This window comes from Callithrix jacchus, chromosome 1, assembly GCF_049354715.1.
Source record: "Callithrix jacchus isolate 240 chromosome 1, calJac240_pri, whole genome shotgun sequence".
NCBI lineage: Eukaryota > Metazoa > Chordata > Mammalia > Primates > Cebidae > Callithrix > Callithrix jacchus.
This window is the reverse complement of record NC_133502.1, coordinates 213,628,419-213,652,020: the sequence shown is the minus strand read 5'-3', so window position 1 is coordinate 213,652,020 and position 23,602 is coordinate 213,628,419. Positions and strand designations below refer to the sequence as shown.

The 23,602-nt window shown below is 54.9% G+C and overlaps 1 protein-coding gene and 1 pseudogene across 2 annotated transcripts; one reads left to right on the top strand and one right to left on the bottom strand.

Moving 5' to 3' along the window:
• The first annotated feature begins 489 nt into the window (after nucleotides 1-489).
• On the top strand, nucleotides 490-19,448 carry TRMU (tRNA mitochondrial 2-thiouridylase). Of its 2 annotated transcripts, XM_002743860.6 has the most exons (11): nucleotides 490-600; nucleotides 2,475-2,640; nucleotides 6,228-6,334; nucleotides 9,227-9,349; nucleotides 13,699-13,871; nucleotides 15,516-15,569; nucleotides 15,659-15,725; nucleotides 17,020-17,120; nucleotides 17,731-17,875; nucleotides 18,197-18,279; nucleotides 18,990-19,448. In XM_002743860.6, exons 1-11 carry the CDS (start codon nucleotides 519-521, stop codon nucleotides 19,152-19,154), a joined length of 1,266 nt encoding a protein of 421 aa, XP_002743906.2. In that variant the 5' UTR covers nucleotides 490-518; the 3' UTR covers nucleotides 19,155-19,448. The 2 variants fall into 2 exon arrangements, with proteins under 2 accessions (XP_002743906.2, XP_008978534.2); XM_008980286.5 differs by lacking the exon at nucleotides 18,197-18,279.
• LOC100386473 (adenosine 5'-monophosphoramidase HINT1 pseudogene) lies at nucleotides 12,571-13,106 on the bottom strand (annotated as a pseudogene).
• Nucleotides 19,449-23,602: the final 4,154 nt, after the last annotated feature.

The following is a 23,602-nucleotide window of genomic DNA, read 5'->3' as shown; positions in this document are numbered from 1 at the left end:
TACTGCTACGGAGAGTCCACCTAGACAGTGTCAAGTCTGTTTTGGTGTTAATGCTGGTCCGAATTCCAAAGGGAGGAGGGTCTGATGAGGCGCGTCCCCTCCGGCCTTTCCCCACGAGGACCCGAACTCGCGGCTACGATGCCCTTTAGGACGCCCTTGGCAGAGACGAGAGCTCCATCGGCTAGCTGGGGGGCTTAGAATTTTATTTTCGGTTTACAGCGCAAAAGAAGAGCAATGAGGCCAGGACACGGATGGGGACGGCGAAGCAGCGGCTCCAATAAAAGGCAGCTACTCGCGGCCCGGCAGGGTCTCGGCGCCCCGCGATCGGCGGACCCGCAGTGGCGAGCGCGGCCCGGGGCTCGGGAACCTCCTCCGCAGAGCCGGGGAGGGCCGGACCGATGGCGGGCGCGCGGACGCAGCTTCCGGCGGGCCAAGAGCGCGGACCCTGCGTCCGGGGCGGGACTTCCGGCGAGGCGCGGAAGCGGCGGTAGTTGCTGGTGAAGTTGGGCAGCGGGCGGATGCAGGCGGCGCGGCACGTCGTGTGCGCCCTGTCCGGCGGGGTGGACAGCGCCGTGGCCGCATTGCTGTTGAAGCGGAGAGGTGAGGCAGCCGAGGCCCCCGCCCGCCCCCGAGCGAATGTGCCCCAGAAAACCTGTCCCCGACCCTCGTGGCCTTGGTCAGGCCGCCTCCCTCCCTGGGCCCCGGGTTGCGTGCAGGTCGGCAGGAGGAACCCGGTCCTCTGACCTCGGTTCCTCTCCCTCCGCCTGTCTGGTCGGAGGTGTGCGCGACTGCAGCTCCGACCACCCGAGAGCAGTTGCGCGCCGCTCCCCACCCGCGCCCACCCCCAGGGAAAAGCCGGCCGGTTGGCCGGCCGGGGTGGGGTAGGGAGGGGAGGGGAGGGTTTCTCACGCGTCTGCGGCGCCCGCATTCGCCTGTGAGGCCGCGGACACTGGGAGGGGAGCTGGGATCGCCCGGGCCGGAGGCCTGACCTCTGCGCACGGTGTGGCCGCTCGGTGGGAGGTCCTGTCCTCCCCACTAAGCAGACGGACACCTGCCGCGCGGCGGGTCTGCTTATTCAGTGTCTCCTGTGTTCTCCGCTCGCTGGAGGTCAGACTTTTCGCCAGAAGCATTGGCTTTGCTTCCGGGCATCTACCCGGAGCCCCACAGGTGCTTAGAATTCCTCGAGCCCAGCGCTGAAATGAGCACCTGTTTAACTTCACCTGTGGGGCTCCCCGCGGGAGGCCGCATTCAGAATAACGTTTGTGAGCTCTGCTTCGCGCGGTCTTTGGTTCCTGATCTTGGGCAAGTTAATTAAGCCCTCCCATGTAAAATTCGGCTAACACTGCCTCACGGGGTGACGGGAGGGTTTAGATGGTTTAATACGCATTGATGGGTTTACCCCCCTGCCCAGCGCATACCAGGTACTCAGAAAACAGTCGTGGCAATTAGTTTATATCGTTAATAACCGTAGCTATTGTGGTAGGTATACCCAGCGCCAAAGAGAAGGGTAGGCAAACCGTAAGCAGAAATAGTTGTTGAGAAGGGAGAGTGGTGGAAGTGTTCAGCTGTCTTGGAAGAAGAGTCGGATGTCCTAAGCAAAGACCTGGAGGTGGAGGAGGTCCTCCGGGCAGTCTGCAGTGCAAGCAGACTCACAGAAGCCTGGAAGTGTTGGCTGGTTCCGGCCAGATGGAGGTAGGAGAGGAGAGTGGAAAACGTTAATGATAGATCAGGGGCTTCATACCGTCGGGTAGACAGCCTTCGTCTGGCGGATCTGGGATGGAGTGGTCTTGTGTGTGTGGTGGTGTCGCTTCGGCAAAGCTTTGTTGTCACATTTCTGTTGTTTTGGGTACTGTATGAAGCCTTCAGCAGTCATTTGCCCTGTCTCATTACGTTCAGCCCTCCTAAAAACCAGCTTTCTCATATAGGGTTGGCACCTGTGTAGTTTGCTAAGGTAGTGGAGGGCTAAAGTTGGCCTTTCCAATATTTGCGTGAATATTTTGTTATAATTGAAAAGGGAGAAAATAGATAATAAACTAGGTTACAAAATATTCAACATTTTAATTATCTTTATACCTGACGACTTAGAATCTAAGTTGTAGATGGTAACTAGAAGCAACTTTTGAAATGACTTTCCTTTCCTGATAACTGAATGGAGCTTTGGAAAATTTGGTTGAGTTTCAAGTCTTCCTTTGTGCATTTCAAACACATTGACTAAGCCCCTCCTGCTGGTATTGTGCTGATAGACAGATGGGGGCACAAAGATGGGAAAACACTACCTCCTTCATCTTGGGGACTCAGGCACCAAGCCGGAGACCAGAGCCCTGAGGCCACATGACAGAGCAGGGACTGCCAGGCAGACCAGGCACAGAGGCACCGGAGCACAGCATGTGAGGAACTGCTCAGAGCTCAGAAATCACTGCTTTTTCACCCAAGGTTGATTTCTGTACTCTCTTTGACTTTCCTCCCGTCCCCAGGTTACCAGGTGACAGGGGTGTTTATGAAGAACTGGGACTTGCTGGACGAACATGGGGTCTGTGCTGCTGACAAAGACTGTGAAGACGCTTACAGAGTCTGCCAGATCTTAGACCTCCCTTTCCGTCAAGTGTCCTACGTGAAGGAGTACTGGAACGATGTGTTCAGGTGAGTGCAGGTCGCAGCTCACAGGAGGCTTCCTCACGCTGTGGATCCTTCCAGTGGAAGGATGGTGGTCGTGGGCCTGACAGACTCCTGTGCAGCCCAGGGTGCTCCCTCCACAGTGGTGCGGAAGCTGCAGGAGACCTTGGCTGCCCTTGGGGCCTCTGTGTTAGAGGCAAGGCCTGGACCCCACAGCACTCCCAGCTCGCTCATGCCTGGACCCCACAGCACTCCCAGCTCGCTCATGCCTGGACCCCACAGCACTCCCAGCTCGCTCATGCCTGTCATTTTCACCACTTGCCTGAAGTCTGTTTAATGCTTTCTTGGACCTTGAGTTGTTTCTGTTGCCCAGTTAGGGAAGGGGAGCTAAGGCTGAGGGCTCCCCTGGAAGATGAGCATCAATGCCTGTGTGCTGTGTGGGTCACCGATTATGGGGGTTCTGAGAGAACAAGTTAGCTGATAGGTGGCCCTGCATGGCCCCGTGCCTTTGCAAACAAGAAACAAACAGAAGCTTATGAAATCTAATACAGTCCCAATCATTAAGTGCTCACTGCATGCTGGGCATGTGCTACACCTAGGAACATTAAGATGTCTACACCGTGACCTTGTTCCATAGGAGTCTGCGGTCTAGTTGGGAGCACATTATCTTCACAAGACATGACAGTGATGTGTGGCATGTAGGAAGTGCCAGTGATTCTATGAAGAATCACTGAACCCGGGAGGAGGGAGAAATTTGCAGTGTGGAGCAATCAAGAAGGCTTCATGAAAGAGGAGGGCTTGCCAGCAAAGGAGTAGAGAAGACACTCCAGATGGGGTAGCGAGGGCAGCAGTGAAGCGGAGAAGAAATGCCGGTGGTTCATTGTGGGACTGCTGTGCAGTTTGCCTGGACTTCTGCTCCTGCAGTGGAAGGAGCGTAGGGCTCGTCCTCTGGTGAGCCCTGACCATGCTGACTGTTGGGCAGTTGTCGGGCATCTGACACAGCAGGCTGTGTGCACAGGACAGGCTGCCCTGCCTGAGTGGGCTGTAGGAGCAGAAAAGCCTCGTGTTGAGTCCTGACTCTGTCACTTCTTATATGACCTTGAGCAATTTACTTGACTTTATTTTTTTAATTGAAAAAAATATATATATTTTTCCTGGCAACAAAGAACCAGAAGAGTTACATGACTTTTTTTTTTTGAGACGGAGTTCCACTGTTGTTACCCAGGCTGAAGTGCAATGGCGTGATCTCGGCTCACTGCAACCTCCACCTCCTGGGTTCAAGCAATTCTCCTGCCTCAGCCTCCCGAGTGGCTGGGATTACAGGCGCGTACCACCATGCCCAGCTAACTTTTGTATTTTTAGTAGAGACGGGGTTTCACCATGTTAACCAGGATGGTCTCGATCTCTTGACCTTGTGATGCACCCGCCTCGGCCTCCCAGAGTGCTGGGATTATAGGCTTGAGCCACCACGCCCGGCCCAGATTGCATCTTAAGTAGTTTATAGTTTAATGAGCTTCCTGATAACTTTCTAATAATTAAAACAAAGTGGAAAGTATCATAACATCAAGTGGTGTTGGCAAATACAGAACAAGAAGAGTTTTTATGAACTTCTGTCGGGAGCAAGAAGTAGGTAAACACTTGGTGCTTGCTAAAGTTGAAGATAGACAAGTAACATCTGAGTCTGCAGATCCGTGATCTGTCTGCATAACAACCCTCCTGATCAGCACTGGTTGTTTTAACCCTTGTTGATTAATAGAGTGTTTTAGGTTAAATGAAAAAAAAATTACTTATACCGAAATACACCAATTTTTAAACTCTCAAAATAGGCTTCATAACCCTCTTGAAGTGAATCCTCTAAGACTGTGAAATTCTTGCTAAGTCTTGATGGTATTGTAGTGTCTTTTTCCCATATTCAGTTAGTCTGTTAGAGCAGAAATTCACAGAAGAAGGATGGCCTGATCCACTTTAAGCACCCAGGAGGTTGCTGGTTCTCAGAAGTGTGTATTCATCACATGAGGAAAGTATTTCTGGTATATTTGCCCAGTGACCCAGCTTCCCAGGCTGAGGGTGCAGAATGGCTCGTGGAGCCCTTGTGTAGGGAAAACTGACCGTGTTTCACCTCTGCTCTCACACCACAGCAGTCATCCTCACAGAAGAAGGCTTCTGTAACCAAAGGTGGGGTTTTCCCCCATACACCAAGCAGTGGACACCAACTGGGTGTCCTCCAATTCAGCTCTGACACCATCTACCTGGAGACAGTGCCAGATTCCAAAGGTTGGGGGTTCATTCCCCAAGGCTGACCCCCCCCCCCCCAACAACAGTCGAAAGTATGAGCCTCTAGGACTTACTGGCTTCAAGTTGGGATTCCCATGACTTCCTCTTCGGGTTCGATTATTAATAAGTTCCTGGAGTGGTTCACAGAACTCAGAAAAACACTTCCTTACATTTTATTATAAAGGGTATTGCAAAGGATGCAGATGAAGAGGTGGGTCGGGTGAGGTATGGGGAAGGGTCCCTCCCTGGGGACCACCCTCCAGGAACCTCCACAGCATAGCTGTCCAGAGGCTCTCTGAACCCAGTCCTCTTGGGTTGTCATGGAGGCTTCATGACACTGCCATTCCTTCCCCCAGGATATAGAGCGGGACTGTTTCTGGGGAGGGTCTTAAGACCCACACTCAGACAGGTAGATGCCTGTAATCCCAGCACTTTAGGAGGCTGAGGCCTGGAGTTCAAGACCAGCCTGGGCAACATGGCAAGACCTTATCTCTACAGAAAAAGATGCAGTAGGCCAGGTAAAGTGGCTCATGCCTGTAATTCCAGCACTTTGGGAGGCCAGGAGTTAAAGACCAGCCTGGCCAACATGGTAAAATTAGCCAGGCATGGTGGTGCGTACCTGTAATCCCAGCTACTCAGGAGGCTGAGGTGGGGGAACCCGGGAGGCAGAGGTTGCAGTGAGTGAGCCAAGATCACGCCACTGCACTCCATCCTGGACGTGACAGAGTTAGACTTTGTCTCAAAAAAAAAAAAAAAAAAAAAATGCGTTGAAAGGAGTGCAGGTCAGAGGCCCATCCCTAAGGCCCACCACACCCAGCATGACAGCAAAACACTAACGGGTTGTGGGAGGTACGAGCCAGGAGCTGTGGATGAAAGCCAGTACATAGCACAGCCCCACAGCCCTGCAGTGTAAGTCTAGGGGATTTCATTTCTGCTGTCACTCGGGCATCTTCTCTTCCTTACCTAAGCCCTGCTGTGTGGGAGGAGTGCCAGAGGTGGGAGTTTAGTGAGACCCTCATGACCACCCCCCACTCCTGACCCCACACGCCCTGCAAGCCCACAGGTCACTATGCGAGAACGTCACAGGAAGATGGAGAGGGTGGTCCTGAGCCGCAGTGTGGGAGAGCAACGCCTTGCTGTTTGTCAGGTGGCTCACGTGGCAGGCTGTAAACAAATGTTTGACGACAGCGGCTTTATATCGAAGCTCTTCTGTTTTGCAGAAAATTATAGTTTTGGTATAACAAGGAGAAATTCTACATTAAACAAGCAATTTAGTGAACGTAATTTTTTTTTGAGAAATGTTTCACACTTGGAACTGAAGTCGTTTTCTTGTATTCCAGTGATTTTCTGAATGAGTATGAAAAAGGAAGGACTCCCAATCCTGACATCATTTGCAATAAGCACATCAAATTCAGTTGCTTTTTTCGTTATGCTGTGGATAATCTTGGTAAGTAATTTGAGTTTAAAAAAAAAGAGACAGGGTCTCGCTCTGTCACCCAGGCTGGATTGCCATGATGCGATCATGACTCACTGCAGTCTCGACCTCCTGGGCTCGAAAGATTCTCCCACCCCAGGCTCCTGAGTAGCTTGGACCACAGGCATGCCTCCATGCTGGCTAACTTTTTGTGGAGATGGTATGTCTCAACTCTGTTGCCCAGGCTGGTCTCAGACTCCTGGCCTCAAGCAGTCCTCCTGCCTCGGCCTCGCAGAGTGCTGGGATTCCAGGCGTGAGCCCTGCGCCTAGCCTGTTTCTGGGTGGACCTCCTGATGCTGAATTGCTTGCTTCGACCACCTCTTGATGATGTCCGTGGCTTTGCTTTGTGGATTCTAGGCTCTTTCTCCTGTCCCCTGCCATTGTTTCTGAAGCTGTGGCTCTGGCCTCTGGGTTTGCTGTGTCCCACCGCAGCTCACCCTGTTGTGTGCGGTCACGAGACACTGTTGTAAGCCAGGGACCGGGTAGTGTCAGCGCTCCCAGCAGTGATGTAGATGAGACTTGCAGACCTGATCCGTGAGATGATGATGATGAAGGTTAGTTTGTGGAGTTGGGAGTAAACAAATGCCTACACGACGAAAGGTCTTCATTTCAACTGTACGAACCCAAAACCAGGAAACGTCATCGAGACAAATGCAGAGTCTGCTCCCAGGTTCAACTAATGCTCCTAGTACAGGCTGGAAAGACCTAGCTTGGTTGCCACTGAATATGCAGAAAGTCGGGGGGATTTGGGTGCCCACGCTGGCTGAGCCAGGAGTGTGATGTGTTTGTCAAAGCCGGCCGACTGAGCTCACCTCGATGACCAGAGAGTCCGGGAAGGGGTGATGCTTCCGCTGTGGTCCGTCCTGGTTAGGCCATACCAGTTCTTCAGGAACAGAGTGACAGACTGGCGGAATGTGAACTGATTTTTGTTTTCAGGGTGTCCAGAAATATGTCCTCTGTGAACTGCTGAGATTATTTTGGGTCTTAGTGGCAGGCGTCAAGTGTGTGAGTTAAGAATGCGTTCTTTGTGTGACACCAGAGGACAGCGTTAGGACTGGCAGAAGAAAGAGTTCCCTGGGGTGGAAGCACGGGCAGCTGTTCAGGAAGGGAACGCTTGCCTTTGGAGAGCCTAAGCTCTCTGTCACCAAAGGTTCTGAGGGAGCGCGGAGGTGGCTGGCCCTCGGGCACGCTGTGGAAGGAACTCCTGCAGTGACTGTGTCCGCATCTGGAGGAGAGGCGTGAGCAGTGCACACGGGGCGCGAGGACATGACGCCCAGACTCCTGACCCCGCCGTGCTGCTCAGAGGCCTCCTGCGCTGTCTCTAGTAGAAGTGTTTTTCGATTTAAAGTGGATTTTTTCCTCTCTGAGAAACTCGGTCAAGATGAGATCATGTTTCTAAAGTGCCTTTTTCAGATTGTTAATATGCAGCAGTTAATTCTTGCTGTGTCTTCTGTTTACACAGAGCCAGTGCGGTCGGTTAAGGACGGAATCCATTTGGCTGCACCTTTCATAAAAGTCTCTTGAAATACTAGATATCTGTAATTTGTGTTTTTGAGACGGAGTCTTGCTCCATCGCCCAGGCAGGAAGGAGTGCAGTGGCGTGATCCTGGCACACTGCAACCTCCGCCTTCTGAGTTCAAGCAACTCTCCTGCCTCAGCTTCCCAAGTAACTGGGATTACAGGTGCCCACCATGTCTAGCTTAATTTTTTTTTTTTTTTTTGTGGGGACGGGGTTTCATCATGTTGGCCAGGCTGATCTAAAACTCCTGGCCTCAAGTGATCCACCAGCCTCGGCTCCCAGAGTTCTGGGCTAACAGGCGTGAGCGCTGCGCCCGCATGAATATCTGAAATTTTTACACAATGCAAAGGTTATGGGCTTACATGCAGCTTGTCAGGTTCTTTGATGTTCTGTGCCATGAAAAGAAGAAACAGTGTGCGGGATGGTTCTTCGCTGTGACGAAAAATACACATTTATGACAGAAAGTGTAACAGAGGAGAGAACACCTAGAATTTCACTCACACAATCAAAGGAGTAGACCTGAGATTTTTCTTCAATTATTCCTATACAGTAAAAATAGCGGAATCATGGTGTTGTGTACCTAACAGTGTCAGGCATTTTCCCGCGTTGGTTAACATTCTGTTAGTACCCCCGTTGTTATGGCCATGCGTTGTAATTACCTCACATTCTCCCAGAGTTCATTTCGGTGGTTTGATTTTTTTTTTTTTTTTTTGAAACACCATCTTGCTCTGCTGCTCAGGCTAGAGTGCTGTGTCGTGATCTTGGCTCACTGCGGCCTCCACCTCCCGTGTTTGAGCATTCCTCCCACCTCAGCCTCCCAAGGACCTGGGAATACAGATGTGTGCCACCATTCCTGGCTAACTTTTGTATTTTTTTTGTAGAGGCGGGATTTCACTGTGTTGCCCAGGCAGGCTGGTCTTGAACTCCTGAGCATAGGTGATCATCTGCCCGCCTCGGCCTCCCGAAGTGCTGGGATTACAGGCATGAGCCACGGCGCACAGCCTCCCTCAGTATTATGATGAACTCTGACATGAATATTTTGTATTTAAATTTTATTTTGCATTTTGGACTGTTTCCTTAAGCTAGAAATGAGCTTTTGAAAGGTCTTAAAGGTGCAATGAAACTTTGTAGCAAGGTTGTACCGGCTTAAGGGTTCAAGGCTGCTGGTTTGATGGAATGTGGTGTGTGCCTCTATTTCCTGGGATCTCCATGTTTGGGGGTAGGGAGGATTGTGCAGCCCCTCAGCCTAAGACTTGGGGTCTGCACTCTTGTGCCCTGGTTTATGCTGATCAAGGCCTGCGAGTCAGTCTAAAACCTGGTCCTTGCGTTTTTTAAAAATGTCACAGGGGCAGATGCCATTGCCACAGGTCACTATGCGAGAACGTCACAGGAAGATGGAGAGGTCTTTCAGCAGAAGCACATCAAGAGGCCGGAAGGGCTTTTCAGAAATCGGTTTGAAGTGAGAAACGGTAAGTTAAAGTGCCCAGGCCAGAGCTGAATTCTCTTTGAACAGAGTGAACTGTTTTGAAGAGTGACAGCGGGTTGTGTTTGAGGATCGCTGCCATCCCCGCCCGCCGCCCCGCCGTGTGCTCCAGAGTAGCTTGCTTTGGGTTCACATTTGAAAAGGTACAGTTACCAAGAGGGTCATCTCCCTGAGGGCGTGTGGCTGTGCAGTAAGAGATGTCCTGGCTGGTCAGGGAGAGGGCTCGGGAAAATTCTCTCAGATACTGAAAACCCAGCTCCAGACACTGTGTTAAGGATTCACGTGTTCCAGAGGTATCCGGGTTGACAGTTGACAGTGATAATCGGGGTGCCGTCCGTCTTGCCAAGGCTTTGTACTTAGCGTCAGGTGCTCAAGGGCCTGTGGTTCAGGCTGCCTTTTAATGTGCTGTGAGCTGGGGATCTGCTGTGGGTCGCATAGGGTCAGCAGTCAGGCTTTGTAGCCGTGTTCACACGTGAGTTCATGTGTGTTAGGGAGCCAGGTTTCACCTTTCTTTTTTTTTTTTTTTTTTTATTGGATTTTAGGTTTTGGGGTACATGAGCAGAGCATGCAAGACAGTTGCGTAGGAACACACATGGCAGTGTGCTTTTCTTTCCTTCTCCCCTTCACCCACATTTGGCGTTTCTCCCCAGGCTATCCCTCCTCACCTCCCCCTCCCACTGGCCCTCCCCTTTTCCCCCCAATAGACCCCAGTGTTTAGTACTCCCCTTTCTGTGTGTCAACGCCATACAGTGAGCGGGGAGCTGCTGGCTTGCCCTGGCGTTCATTTGTGTGTAGAAAAGAGGAATTCCCTGCATTGTTGAGTGAAAATGCAAGTGGAGCTGAGAGCTGTGTTTCTGCAGGGAGCGTCCATCATTGCAGGATCCCTGGAGGGCAGCGCTTCTGCTTGGTCCAGAAAGGCAGATGTTGGAGGAGCCTTGCCCCCGCCATCTGGGGAACAGGGGTGTCTGGGGCAGGGCTTTACATGCACACATATTTTTTTTTTGCCTGAGGCAGGGTTTCACTCTGTCAGCCAGGCTGGAGTACAGAGGCCCGATCTCCTCTCACTGCAGCCTCTGCCGCCTGGGCTCAAGTGATCGTCCCATCTCAGCCCCACTGAGTAGCTGGGACCACAGGCGTGTGCCACCACGCCCGGCCTTTTCATTTTTTGAGTGTAAACACGAGGTCTTGCTGTGTTGTCCGTGCCTGTCTTGAACTCCTGGGTTCAAGTGAACCTCCCCCCTCAGCCTCTCAAAGTGCTGGGATTACAGGTGTGAGCCACCATGCCCAGCCTCACACATTGCACGTTGCTCTTTTTAGTAGTCCATGAGGTGTGTGCTCATCCCGTTTCACGCGTGAGGAAGCCAAGGCCTGGATGAAGCTGTCTGACCTGGGCACCTCGGGTGGCAGAGCTGGATTTGAGCGCACTTCTGCTCACCCACAGTCCCTGTTGTTTCTCCTGTGCCGGGCCCCAGCTGAGTCCTCCTCAGCATTGTTGAGCCCATCCTGGAGGCTACCACGATGGCACAGGGCTCTGCATGGTCAGGGATGCCCTGAGTTGCCAGGAGTCGTCCACCGCCCTCTGTTCTCCCTCTCTCCCCTTCTTTCCTCATGGCAGAGGGTGATCAGGTAACTTCACTGACTTGAGCCCAGAGAACAGCAGCCCACTCCCCTAAGACAGCCCCCCATTTCAGGAAGACATGGGTTTGAATGCAGAGTCCTGCCACTTGGGAACTCCAGGGTGGAATTCACCAAGTAATTGTGCACATACAGGGCCTGAGGAGATGGAGGGTTTATTTCCATGCCGAACAGATGCACCTGCCTACCTCCTAGAACACGGTGCCCTGCGGAGCCATGGGCCTTTATCATAGGTCACGTTTTCCTGGAAACTTCCGACAGTACTGGTGGATGCATTTTGTTGAGTAGTTTGATGTGTGGGAGTTCTGATGGTGTCGTGGCTATCACTGTGTTTTGTAGCCACACTCAAGCTTTCTATTCCATTCTTTAGTTACTCTGGCCTGGCCTCGGTTTTTAGGGAGAGCACCCGCAGGGGCAGTGGAGGGCCTGGGCTCAGGGTCGGTCAGCACCTGTGACCGGCGCTCCCAGGCCTAGCCTGTGGCTGGGCAGCTTTTCCCATGCACAGTGTGCTACCAGCAGCCTGGCAGAGCAGCACGGGAGACGGCGTGTCAGTGAGGCTCCAGCACAGGCAGCCTCCGTGAACATTCATTCCTGTCTGTGCCTTTCCTCTACAGTGGTTCATTTAGGGTCGCCAGCTTGCTTTTTTGAAAATCATTGGTGTTTAGTTTGTTTTAAAATGACTGAGAACTAGGAGAAAATGCAAATGGCTCCTAGTTTTCTGAGGTTCAACTGCAGTTAGATTGGGATTGAAAGTGGATTCTGAGGCTGGGTGTGGTGGCTCATGCCTGTAATCCCAGCATTTTGGGAGGCCGAGGCAGACAGATGATGAGGCCAGAAGTCCCACATCAGCCTGGCCAACATGGTGAAACCCCATCTCTACTAAAAATATTAAAATAAACACAAATTAGTGGGGTGTGCTGGCATGTGCCTGGAGTCCCAGCTACTGCAGAGGCTAAGACAGGAGAATGACTTGAACCCAGGAGGCAGAGGTTGCAGTGAGCTGAGATTGCGCCACTGCACTCCAGCCTGGGTGACAGCGAGATTCCATCTCAAAAAAATAGAACAAACAAAAACTAGTGGACTCTGGGAAGTGCTCTGCTTCTGTGGTGACTGGATGGCTGAACTTCATCTCACTCTCACTCAGTTCTGCTGTCTATACCTGACAAGGGAGTGGGACTCGGGAGGCTGGGCAGTCAGCCCCGCCGCCTGCACCTGTATCACTCTGGTGAGTCGTGTGTAGTGACTAGGCAGGCGTCGGTTTCCCTCTGTACCGTGGGAATAATTCTCCCTCTCACGGCTAACCTGGGAATTAGCAGACGGAGAACACCAGCTACACAGTGTGCTCCATGCATGGCTGTGCTGAGCCAGGAAGGGTGCGTGCGCTGCACGTGGCGCGCTCTGAGTGTAATTCATGAGGAGTTGATGAGAGGTTGAAAGAAGCCATAAAGCTGACATTCATCTTAAGCGTGTCACCACTGATCACTGAACTTGAAAGTGGAGAACGGGACAGTTCTAAGCCAGGTTTACTCACGCCTCTGCTTTGTTGCCTTAAAGCCAAAAATGGTTGTTTTTTTTTTTTTTTTCTGGTTTGAAAATTATTTATTGAATCTCTCCATACACAGGCAAAAATAAGTGTGCCACTTAACATACTGGAACTTGCCTAACTTAATCATTGCCTAGAGAAGGGAAGATTATCCCCAAAACGTGCTTAACCAGGAGGCCAGTGCATCTGCCGACCTCCAAGAGCATGGAGATGAACGTGATAGACAGACTGTCCACCATCTGAGCCTTCGTTCACTACCATTCGGTAACCCTTCTTCAGGCCCAGATCTGCAGCACATTTCTTGCCAACAATCATGAAGTGTCCAAGAAGACTTTCATCATCATCTTCTGCTGCAGAAATCTGGGATATATGTTTCTTGGGTATCACCAGAAAATGTGTTGGTGCTTGAGGAGAAATGTTGTGGGAAGCAAGGCACCGGTCATCCTCAAAAATGATTTTGTCTGGGATTTCCTTGCGGATGATCTTCCCGAAGAGCATGTCGCCACCAGGCCGAGCGACCTGAGCCTTGGCGATCTCGTCTGCCATCTCTGCCTCTCTCCCGCCCAAAAATGGTTCTTTACGATCACATAGGGAATGTCGAAGGAACCGCAGGGGCCCCTAACAGATGTCGGCTGAGACTCTAAACAAAACATCGTCTTTCTTTACCAAGAAAGCTCATGCGTTCTCAGGTGGAGCGCTGCTGGAGGCTGTGCTGCTGCCCGGCAGGACCTGGGGAAGCGTCGAGTCCTTGAACCCGCCGTGGCGCGAGCACGTCTGCGGTTGTTGGGAGAACCTGCAGCTGACACTGTGTCGGGGCAGTTTTCTGCAGGCCGCTAGCTTACTTAATTTTCCAAGATTTGGCTGAATTTATTTTAGGTGTTTTTCATACTTCAGAACATTTTTTTCACGTGGTGTTTCGTCTGATCTGAAGTGTGAGCTGGAATTCTTTGTCATATAACATCCTTGGTCTTTTTGGAGCTGCGAAGGTTTCTCATGTTTACCCCAGCAGTGGTCTTTTCGCTAGCAGTTGCTATTGAGTGTTTATTTCTGCTTCTGACAGGCTAGGGCTCGTCCGGCTGTGGACAGAAGGACACTTTTGAAAGGGAAGTATCATCATCTTTCTTCCTGCAACGTCTTTTCTTCTTTATTCTTGGCAGCGGTAAAACTCCTCCAGGCAGCCGACAGCTTTAAAGACCAGACCTTCTTTCTCAGCCAGGTTTCCCAGGATGCCCTGCGGAGAACCATCTTCCCTCTGGGGGGATTAACAAAAGATTTTGTCAAGAAAATCGCTGCTGAGAATAGACTTCATCACGTGCTTCAGAAGAAAGAGGTACAGTGAGCAGTTCCCTTTGATTAGTGCCTGTGTACCTTTCCCGACTGCACGGTCTGGGGAGCAGCTGGGGCCTGGGGGTCCCACGCCACTTCCCCTTCCAGGATCTAACATCAAAGGCGAACCTTGGAGCAATAGGAGGAGTTTGCTCAGGCACATGGTACAAGGCTCTGCATCCTAGGCGACGCTCCTTGCTCTTTTCCTCTCCTCTGCCCCTATGTGGTGGCTGCCCCGCAGCCTTAGTAGCCGGTGGGCTGCTCTTGGGATAGCCTGCCTGCCAGGTGAGTGCCAGGCAGTGTGATGGAGAGAGCCCTGCAGGGGCAGGTGCTGCACCACCATCTGCACCCTGATGTGCCCTGTCACCTGCTCGCCCGGCATAGACTCGTTTGGTGCCATCAGTTCCAGGCACTGTGCTGCCGGGCTGCGAGGACACGGTGACGCTCCATCTTTGCCTCCATGGAGCTCACCTGCGAGCCGGGGCACGGACAGGAGGCCAAGCGCTGTAAACCTAGAAAGCATCTGTGGAGGGAGGTGTAGGGCCCTGGGAGGGAAGCACCCGTGGAGTCAGAGTAGGGAATGGAGATGACAAGGCCTCAGAGGAAGTCACACGGAATCTGAGACCTGAAGGATGAGAGGATTCGGTGTCCTGGAGAGGGCTGGGAACGTAGACAAGGGAAGGGCAGTGCAAAGGCCTTGAGACAAGGAGAAGCCAGGGAGCCGGCCTGGGGGTGCCTGCCCGTGGCCCCAGGTGCTTGGGAGGATGGAGTGCACCTAGGAATTTCAGGACAGCCCGGGCAACATAGCGAAACCTGTCTCAAGGAGAGAGAGAGAGCCTGGAGCGTTGGCAGAACAGGGTGAAGCCAGTGGGAGGGCCTGGGGATGGAGGGTGAGGGGTGGGAGGTGGCTCCTTCATGTCTCTTCCTGGTAATGGAAATGGCCGTACCGTTCAACAGCAAGCCATTTTCCCTGAAGAGCACGTCACCCCGTCCTCCTCTCCTCTGGTCTTCCGTTTCCAGCGTCACTCTGGTGGGAGCTGTAGTCTGGAGACACACAAACCAGAGAGTAAAGGATGCAGCCTCTGACGGGGCCGGGGTGGGGAACCCACAGAGCCCAGGCTCCCCAGCCAGGACAGCTGCGGCTGAGGAAGGCGCCTCTCTCCTCTGACTTCCCTGGGGTCCTCCCCTGAGGCCGGGGTGGGGAACCCACAGAGCCTAGGCTCCCCAGCCAGGACAGCTGCGGCTGAGGAAGGCGCCTCTCTCCTCTGACTTCCCTGGGGTCCTCCCCTGAGGCCGAGGCTTCAGGCCTGGCTTTCCTGCTTCCTGCCCCTCCTCTGCTTCTCACAGGACAGTGGCCTGAAGGCGTTGACTGGGTTCGCTTTCTTCCCTGGGTCAGTTGGGTGAGGTTTTGCTGCATAGGGTCAGGTCTTGCTGGGCCAAGACAATGAGGCGTTCATGCTCTAAGGCCCTGGCCTCGTGTGCGCCGGCTGTGACTGGTGTCCCAGGGTGCTGGTGGGCAGCCGGGCCCCTACCCTGGAAGCAGATCGTGGGGTGAGGCTGGGAGGCCCTGGGGCCTGCTTAGGGTGTCCAGGTGCAGTGCGGGCCGCCCCCACCTCTGCCCCCTCACAGCTGCCTTCTGTCATTTCAGAGCATGGGCATGTGTTTCATCGGGAAGAGAAATTTTGAACATTTCCTTCTTCAGGTGAGTGGTGGTCTTTGACACAAAGCGATGGGGCCAGGTGTCTGCCCTGGGTCTGGAACTCCATCGGTAATGAAATGTTTGTTTTCCAGTATTTGCCATCTCGACCTGGTCAGTTTATTTCCATAGAAGACCATAAGGTTCTGGGAACACACAAAGGTGAGGTTCAGACTCTGCCACTTGTCATCTGAGTGCCTTGAGCTGTGGCCAAGGGTGCCTGTTGTCCCTTCCACTCGGGTGGATCGTAGAAGGCTCTGGGGTGGGGGGTGGAAGAGTCGCCTTGCTGAGGACTGTGTGCATTTCAAGATATGGCCGCAGCTGTAATGCTGGGGTTCGTGAGGGGCACGCCTCTGATTTGGAAGGGCTGTCCTGTGAGTTACGTATCAAGTCCCTGTAGAAAGAATTCAGGAAAATGTTAAACTACACAGAACTGCACGCCGCCGCAGGGGGTAAGGCAGACATCACCGCATGACTTGAGTGATGAAGGACCCACGCGCTCATGAGGTCAGGTGTCCCACTTCTCCCGCGCATGCTCTTACTGCGGGGAGGCCTACGTGAGCCTGCGTCGTGCCTGCGGTGGGGGACAGGCTCCAAGTTAGTCACCAGCCAGTGGTGGGGATGTGCCTTCTGCTGTGATCATCAGGCAAGTCTTACCTAGCGCAGGACGGGGCCGTGGGACTGGCCAGGAGAGCCGGGCTGCTGCTCAGGGGTGGGGCGTCTCTCAGTGAACTGGAGAGCCTCAGGAGCAAAGGGCTCCTGAGAGAGCTGGGGCCAGGCATTCCTGAGACAGGCCTGCCCATGTAGCTGCCAGCGCTGGCCCCAGTGGGAGCCGGTTAGATGACTCAGGGTTTTCACCTGCAGTTCACTCCACTGAAGGAGGCTGCCGGGCCAGGCCACATGGTAAATCCGTGAGGTTCTCTCTTCCTGCGTGCACCGCCGCAGTGAGGGGAGGCAGTGAGTTTGCCATCTCCTCTCTGACATTCATTGTGAGGGCGCGGGTGTGCAGAGCGTAGCCAGGGAAGACTTGGGCACAGAGTGGCAGGGGGCAGCCTGAGGTAGAGTTAGTGCATTAGATCGACACTCTGGTGTTAGACGCACAGCTGTGTCATGGGCCCGTGGTGTCACACAGGGCCCCCAGCCACATCCTGGCCCTGGGGTCAGGTGTTCCTGCAGCTGGGACTTGTACCTTATGGGGTGTAAGGTACCTGCTCATGGCCACTGCATCCCGTGTCTAGCCCCTTCATGGACAACGATGGGACGCACGCAGGTGCTTGGGCAGTGCTGGCCTGGCTGGTTGGAGAAACAGCTTCCAAGTGAGCTCCTCCATTGCTGGGCTTGCTCTGGGCCGCTCTCGGAGGTCCACAGAGCCTCCCCCTGCTGCCCTGTTAGGAGAGATGTGACATTTGGGATGGAACACCTTGCCCAGCCTCATGGAGAAACTGTCTTTCTGTAGGTTGGTTCCTGTATACCTTGGGCCAGAGAGCAAACATAGGTGGCCTGAGAGCGCCCTGGTACGTGGTGGAGAAGGACAGTGCCAAGGGCGACGTGTTTGTGGTGAGTGGGCCGGCCTGAGGCTGCTTCTGGCAGGGCCAGTAGTGCTATGGACCAGGGCCTGGGGAAGACTCCAAGCCACCGTGGAGTCATGGAGTTGGTGACTCACTCTGACTGTCCTTGGTCCCTGCCTTCCTGCTGTATCCTCCCGTGACTGGCCATGGCGGCAGGAGGGTTTTAAGGTAGGCCTCAGGCTCTCTTGTCTGCTGGCCTCTCCCTTAGTCACTGAACCCCCTATACCCAGATACTGTTTCTCCACTTCTACAGAAGAGGGGCTCATCTGGTGGAGAGGGGGTGGCCTCGGTGCTGAGGATGGTGCCTGCCATGGTAGAATCCAGTGAGGTGTGGTCAGGCAGGTACAGGTGGCCGAGCCTAGGATGAACCCAAGCCTTCCACCGCTGTGACCCTGGCCTCAAAGTGGGGCTGCCTATCGGGGGCCAGCTCACCCACCACCTCACTCTCCCTTCTGATCACTTCCCACAGATCAGTGGGTCAGGCCAGGGCTGCTGCCAGGTGTGCTCAGCATAGCCTCTACCTTGGTGCCACAGCTGGCTAATGTGGCACGAATGCTGAGGGCTCCAGGGCATCCCTACCTTCGCATTCTGCCCCGCAGGCTCCCCGGTTAGACCACCCAGCCCTGTACAGGGACCTGCTGAGGACCAGCCGGGTGCACTGGATCACGGAGGAGCCGCCTGCAGCACTGGTCCGGGACAAGATGATGGAGTGCCACTTCCGATTCCGCCACCAGATGGCACTAGGTGACTGGAGGGAGGGCTTCCCAGGATGGGCCCTTTGAAGCTGAGTTTCCTGAGACCAGGGAAGGGAGACTCTGGGGCAGGAACGTCCCTGTTGTAGAGATTATTTGGAGATTAACTTCGTGTCCTGTGCCTGCCCTGAGGGAGGCCTGGGGATGCTGGGAGCAGGCCCCTTGTGTTAGGCTGAAGCAGGCGAGTGCACTGCCCTGCACTGTCAGACCTTCCCCTCTGAGGTGTTCACCGCTGTGGGCTGGTGCCCCTTTTTCCCTGGGGCCAACCAGGCAAGGCCTGTGCCCCCTCCAAGGGCCCCTCTCTTCCACCCAGTGCCCTGCGTGCTGACCCTTAATCAAGATGGCACCGTGTGGGTGACGGCCGTGCAGGCTGTGCATGCCCTTGCCACGGGACAGGTGAGTAGGGGCCTGGGGGGTGAGCCCAGCTGTGCTCTGGGAGGACTGCACTGCTCTTCATCCTACCAGGACACCTGGGTTAGAGAAAGGGGCTGAGGCCTAGAAGTAGGGTGTGAGCAGATCACACAGCTGGTGATGGCACAGTGTGACCAGTCCCTCCTGGGGGCTCCTGCAGTGACAGCTGTGAGAGGATTTCCACTCTGATGTCACCAGCCAGCTCCTGCTTGGGCCCTCAGAGTCTCAGCTGCTGCCCAGGCCCCAGATGTGAGGACAGAAAATGGAAGGGGCAGAGGGTCAGGGCCCCTGTGGCCGCGTGTGCAGGAGCTCCGGGGGTGGGCGCCTGGCATGTGCAGGCGGTGGGCGGGAGTGCACCTGGGGTGAGGAGAGCAGAAGCGTCCTCTCGCTGCCACCATGCTCCGTTCTGTCACAGCTCCAGATTGCCAAGGGCTGCAGAGACCTGCCAGTCCTTGGAGTCCCAGGAGAGGCCCCTGTGACTATCCCACTCAGGGAGAGGCACCCTGATCCTGAAGACCTTCCCTAGTGAAACTGCTGGGCGCCCCAGGCCTCTCCTCCCCTGTTAGTCAGCAGTAAACCCTGCTCTACCTGGAGCTCCGAACACAGACCAAGCCCCAGAGGGACTGCTCTGCCCCTACCTGCCCTGGGCTGGCCCCATTCAGAACCCCTGATGCCAGGCCCTCTCTGTCCTGCAGTTTGCCGTGTTCTACAAGGGGGGCGAGTGCCTGGGCAGCGGGAAGATCCTGCGGCTGGGGCCATCTGCCTACATGCTTCAGAAGGGCCAGCGCCAAGCTGGGGTGCCCACCGAGAGCCCCAGTGACAGCCCAGAAGAGGGCCCAGACCTTCGTCCCTCACTCTGACAGAGATGGAGCTGCTGGGAGGAGCCTGGAGAGCAGGGCCCTGGGCTGGGTGGCTAGTGAGTGGTCCAGGTCCCCAAGGCCCAGCTTGCTGCGGCCCAAAGTGAAGAACGCTGGGCTGGTCAAGGGTCCGCAAAGCCTGCAGGGGCCTGGCGAGCCCCAGGAAGAGCCTCACCTCCAGGCTGTAGCTCTGGCTGGCTGGTAGGGTGGCCTGAGGGCTTCCCACCTCAGCACAATGAGGGGACCCTGTGGAGGGGGACGCAGGGACGGTGTGGAATAAACATTCTTTTAAGGACACAGGGTCTGGTCGCTGCCTTCACTGGGTCACTGCCTTCCCCTGTGGAAAGGCAGGTGGACTGCAGGGGCAGCCACAGCAACCTGAGGTCTGAGCCGCCCCATCCACTGACCTGGGATCGCTGCTGCTCTGCCTCGAGGGCCGCTGCTCCTAGACCACAGAGCTCGTGTCCGGGACACGGACTGGTGTCCTTCCTCTTGCTGGGCTGGAGCCTTGGTGCGTCACTGGTGCTGTGAGAACGTTCCTGCGGGGACCAGAGGTGCACTGCCCTTCTCTGGGTAAGAAGGTTCCAGGGGCAGCACGTCCCTTCATCCCACAGGGAGCCAGACAGGGCCCCACCCTCTGGCATGCAATGGATCAGAGGGAGGCCCTCTCCTATCCCGCTCCCCAGGATCCTTGCCCCTGAGAGCTCCAGCACCACTGAGACTGACTGCTGGTGGCAGCAGGGCCACCCCAGGGTCAGAGCTCGCTGGCACCTGGTCCAGAGAGGACAGGCAGCTGAGGCCTGTGTGCAGGGGCTGGATGAGCACAGCCATGCACATGCACCCTGGAGTCTCAGCCTGGCCGCAGTCCCTTAGCCCACTTCGGGGTGCTGGGGGGGGACCAGGCCCTCTGGCCCCACAGCATGAAAGGCCTAGGAGCTGTAGCGGGGAGTGGGCTTCCTTTTGAACGTGGTTAAGAGACAGGAGCATTGTGAGCCAGTGTACACCTGCAGAGGAGACTCCTCTGGCCGCTGCTGTCCAGAACACAGGAGGGGAGTGGGTAGGGCAGGGAGGCTCTAGGGTTTAGATGAGGATGGCAGGTGGAGGGAAGGGTTGTATTAAGGCAGGTGCCGTGGAACAAGTTGATGCCTGGGTGGTGGCCCGAGCAGGTGGGGTTTCCTTCTCTTTGTGGTCTGGAGAGCTGGATGGTACCCAGAGGGCCTTGCCCAGATGCCCTAGGTTCTTGCTGGTGCCTCAGGATGAGGACTGTCATGGGGCCCAGCATCCATTCTGACCTTGCCTGTCTCCCCACTGAGTATCCTGACCTGGGGCAGCCTGCCTTGTAGCTTAGCCCCATACACCCGGGAGTATCCTGAGGGTGAAGAGTGGGCCAGAACCCGCAGGCAGCTTCTGAGACCTGCCGTGCTCCAGGTGAGGAAATGGGGCTTGGGGTGGAGCTGTAGCAGCCCTTGCTGGGGAGGGCTGTGGTGGGGGGGTGGGGGGGGGACAGGGGCAGGCCCCAGCTCCACCAGGCAGGTAGAGTGCTGGCCGATGGGACCAGACAGGCCCCTGGGGATCCTCCGTTCAGCTGAAGTGCTGCCTTTGTTCTGCCGGCTCAGCCCAGCACTGAGCCTCCCTGGGCTCAGGTTTCCCCTGATTTATGGCTGTGGCTGGCCCTCCAGCCTGAGAACTGAGGATGGGAGACCCTCCTTGGTGCTCACTGCTCTGCCTAGGCCAGCCCTCCCAGGTCACAGGAACATGAGCAAGAGGAGGTGGGGTGGCCAGGCAGGAGGTAGCGTGGGCACCAGGTCAGCAGGGGTGAGGCTGCCCTCCATAACCAACAGTGGGCTCCACTGTCCTGCCAACCCCAGGGCCTGTGTGTCAGCCAACGGAGGAAGTGGGGGCACAAACCTGCCTCTGCCCCTTGGGCCCCAGGCTCCACTGGCGACAGCTTCCTGACGGGCCGGGCTCCCCTCTGCAGAAGGCACAATTGCCTGCCCCATCCCCCACAAGGCCACTGGCCAACTCCGGAGGGCTTTGGCGCAATGTCTCAGATTCAGCAGAAGCTGTTGGCCAGGGGGTCAGAGGGCCAAGGATCTGGGCTGGTCTCCTGACCTCTTTCCTACCCTCCACAGCACCCAAGGCTGGCACACTCCAGAAGCTGTGTCCCTCAGATGACCTTTTGAAGACCTGGGGTGCCCCAGGAGCACAGGCAGGCAGGTGCCCCTTCTGCCTGCATGGGCACCCCCAGTGGCCCGGCCTTAGCCACTTGCCACACCTGTCCATGATGACAGAAGGGGAGGGAAAGGAAGAAAAACATCTTCCGGGTCAAGAGCTGGATGCTCATACCTCCCTACTCCCTGCTCATAACACAAATGAAAGCAAAGCCCGTGCTCTTCTCCGCCATGTTGTTTCCAGGATGATCTAAGTGAGACGCAGGTCCCAGGACGGCGCCCCCTCGCCTCATACCTAGGAGGCTCCTTCCCGAGGCCCTAAGCTGGCTTCAAACACCCTGAGCCTGCCTTCGGCCCAGTCCCTGGCTCCCACACTACCCCATGCCAGAGCCTTGCCCGGCCCAAGCCCTTTCCTCCTTGGGGAGTTTATCTTTTCAAGAAGACAAGGTCTTGCTGTTACTGAGGCTGGAGTGCAGTGGTGTGAGCAGCGCTCACTGTAGCCTTGACCTGGGCCCAAGCAATCCTCCCGCCTCAGTCTCCCAAGTACCTGGGACAACAGGCATATACTACCACACCCAGCTACTTTCGAATTTTTTTCGAAACAGTCTTGCTATGTTGCCCAGGCTGGTCTTAAACTCCTGGCCTCAAGCGATCTTGCCTCAGCCTCCCAAAACACTACAGGCATGAGCCACTGTGCTAATTTTTAGCAGCTAATTTCTAAAAATTGTAGAGGCCGGGCGGAGTGACTCATGCCTGTAATTCCAGCACTTTCAGAGGCTGAGGCGGGTGGACTGCCTGAGCTCAGGAGATCGAGAACAGCCTGCGCAGCACAGTAAAACAGTCTCTACTAAAATACAAAAGAAAAGAAAAAAAATTAGCTGGGCGTGGTGGTGCGCGCCTATATAGTCCCAGCTACTCAGGAGGCTGAGGAAGGAGAATTGCTTGAACCCAGGAGGTGGAGGTTGCAGTGAGCCGAGATTGCACCACTGCACTCCAGCCTGGGCAACAGAGGAGACTCCATCTCCAAATAAAAATAAAAATAAAAATTGTTTGTAGAGATGGCCCCCCGCTAATTTTAAAAAATTGTAGGGATGGGTTCCCACTGTGTTGCTCAGTCTGGTCTTGAACGCCTCCCTCAGGCAGCCAAAGTGTTGGGATTACAGACATGAACCACTGTGCCTGACCCTCCTGGGGGTCTTAGCAAGCCTTGCCTCCAGGGTGGGGAGGTCAGGGCAAGGCTAAAAAGCTGTGATTGAAGCAGCTGTAGTCACCCGTTACCTGGGCTGGGGAGTCTGGACGCCCCGTGGCTTGGACAGCATGTCCACTCTTGTCTGTTGAAACGTGATCACAGAGGGGCTTGTTCTGCCCTCACCCACCACCGTCTGCCGCCGATGCCCTCCAGATGCACTGCAGAGCACTTGATGGTCCTCAGGTGGACGCCTTGGCCTGGCTGATGGGCAGGCCTGCTCCGGGCTGCCTGGACTGCTTTCTCTTTCTTAAATGCTTCTGATATTTCCTGTTAATCATGGCTTTGGGGTTGAGGTAGAAATACTCTATCACATTAGCCACTGAGCATTCTGGGATGTAAACATTAGCTGGTGACCTGCCGAGAAAGCAAAACCTGAAAAATGACCTGAGGCACTGGTGAGTTCCAGGTTTTCTTCACTCTTCTCAGATTTGACCTGGGGGGTGTCCCTAATCTGTGGTGCTGTGCAGCCAGCACCAAGGCAAGGACTTCAGAGAGGCCTGGGGATATGTGGGTGCTGTGGGCTGGAGAGTGTTGGGGCTCCCATTTTTCTATCTCTTTGCTGTCACTTCTTTTCCCTAAGGGTGGGCCCTGCTGGGTGGAAGCATGAGGCAGTGCAGGTGGCTAGAGCTCTGGGAGAAACCAAGAAAAGGGACCCCAGGAGTGAGAAAATGCAGGGCAAATCCCAGCAAGGAGAGGACTGGAGAAGCAGACGCCCAAATCCTCTGCACATGCTGATGCACGTCCCTGCTCACCCGCCTTTGAGTGCAGGCAATGAGCCAGAACAGCTGAGTTCTAGGGCTGGCCTGGTGGTGGACCTGCAGCTCATGGAAGGAGACAGAACCAGGGGTCAGGACCTAACCAGGTTGCCTGCTGCTGAAACAAACAGATGAAATGACACTTACAACCCAGAGTCTAACACTCCACCTGACAGGTGAGGATTCAACTTGTAGTCACTCGGCACACAAAGAACCGGGAAAATGCAAACAGAAAAGAGATTTTAGCCCCAAGACATTCAAACGTTCAGATGATCC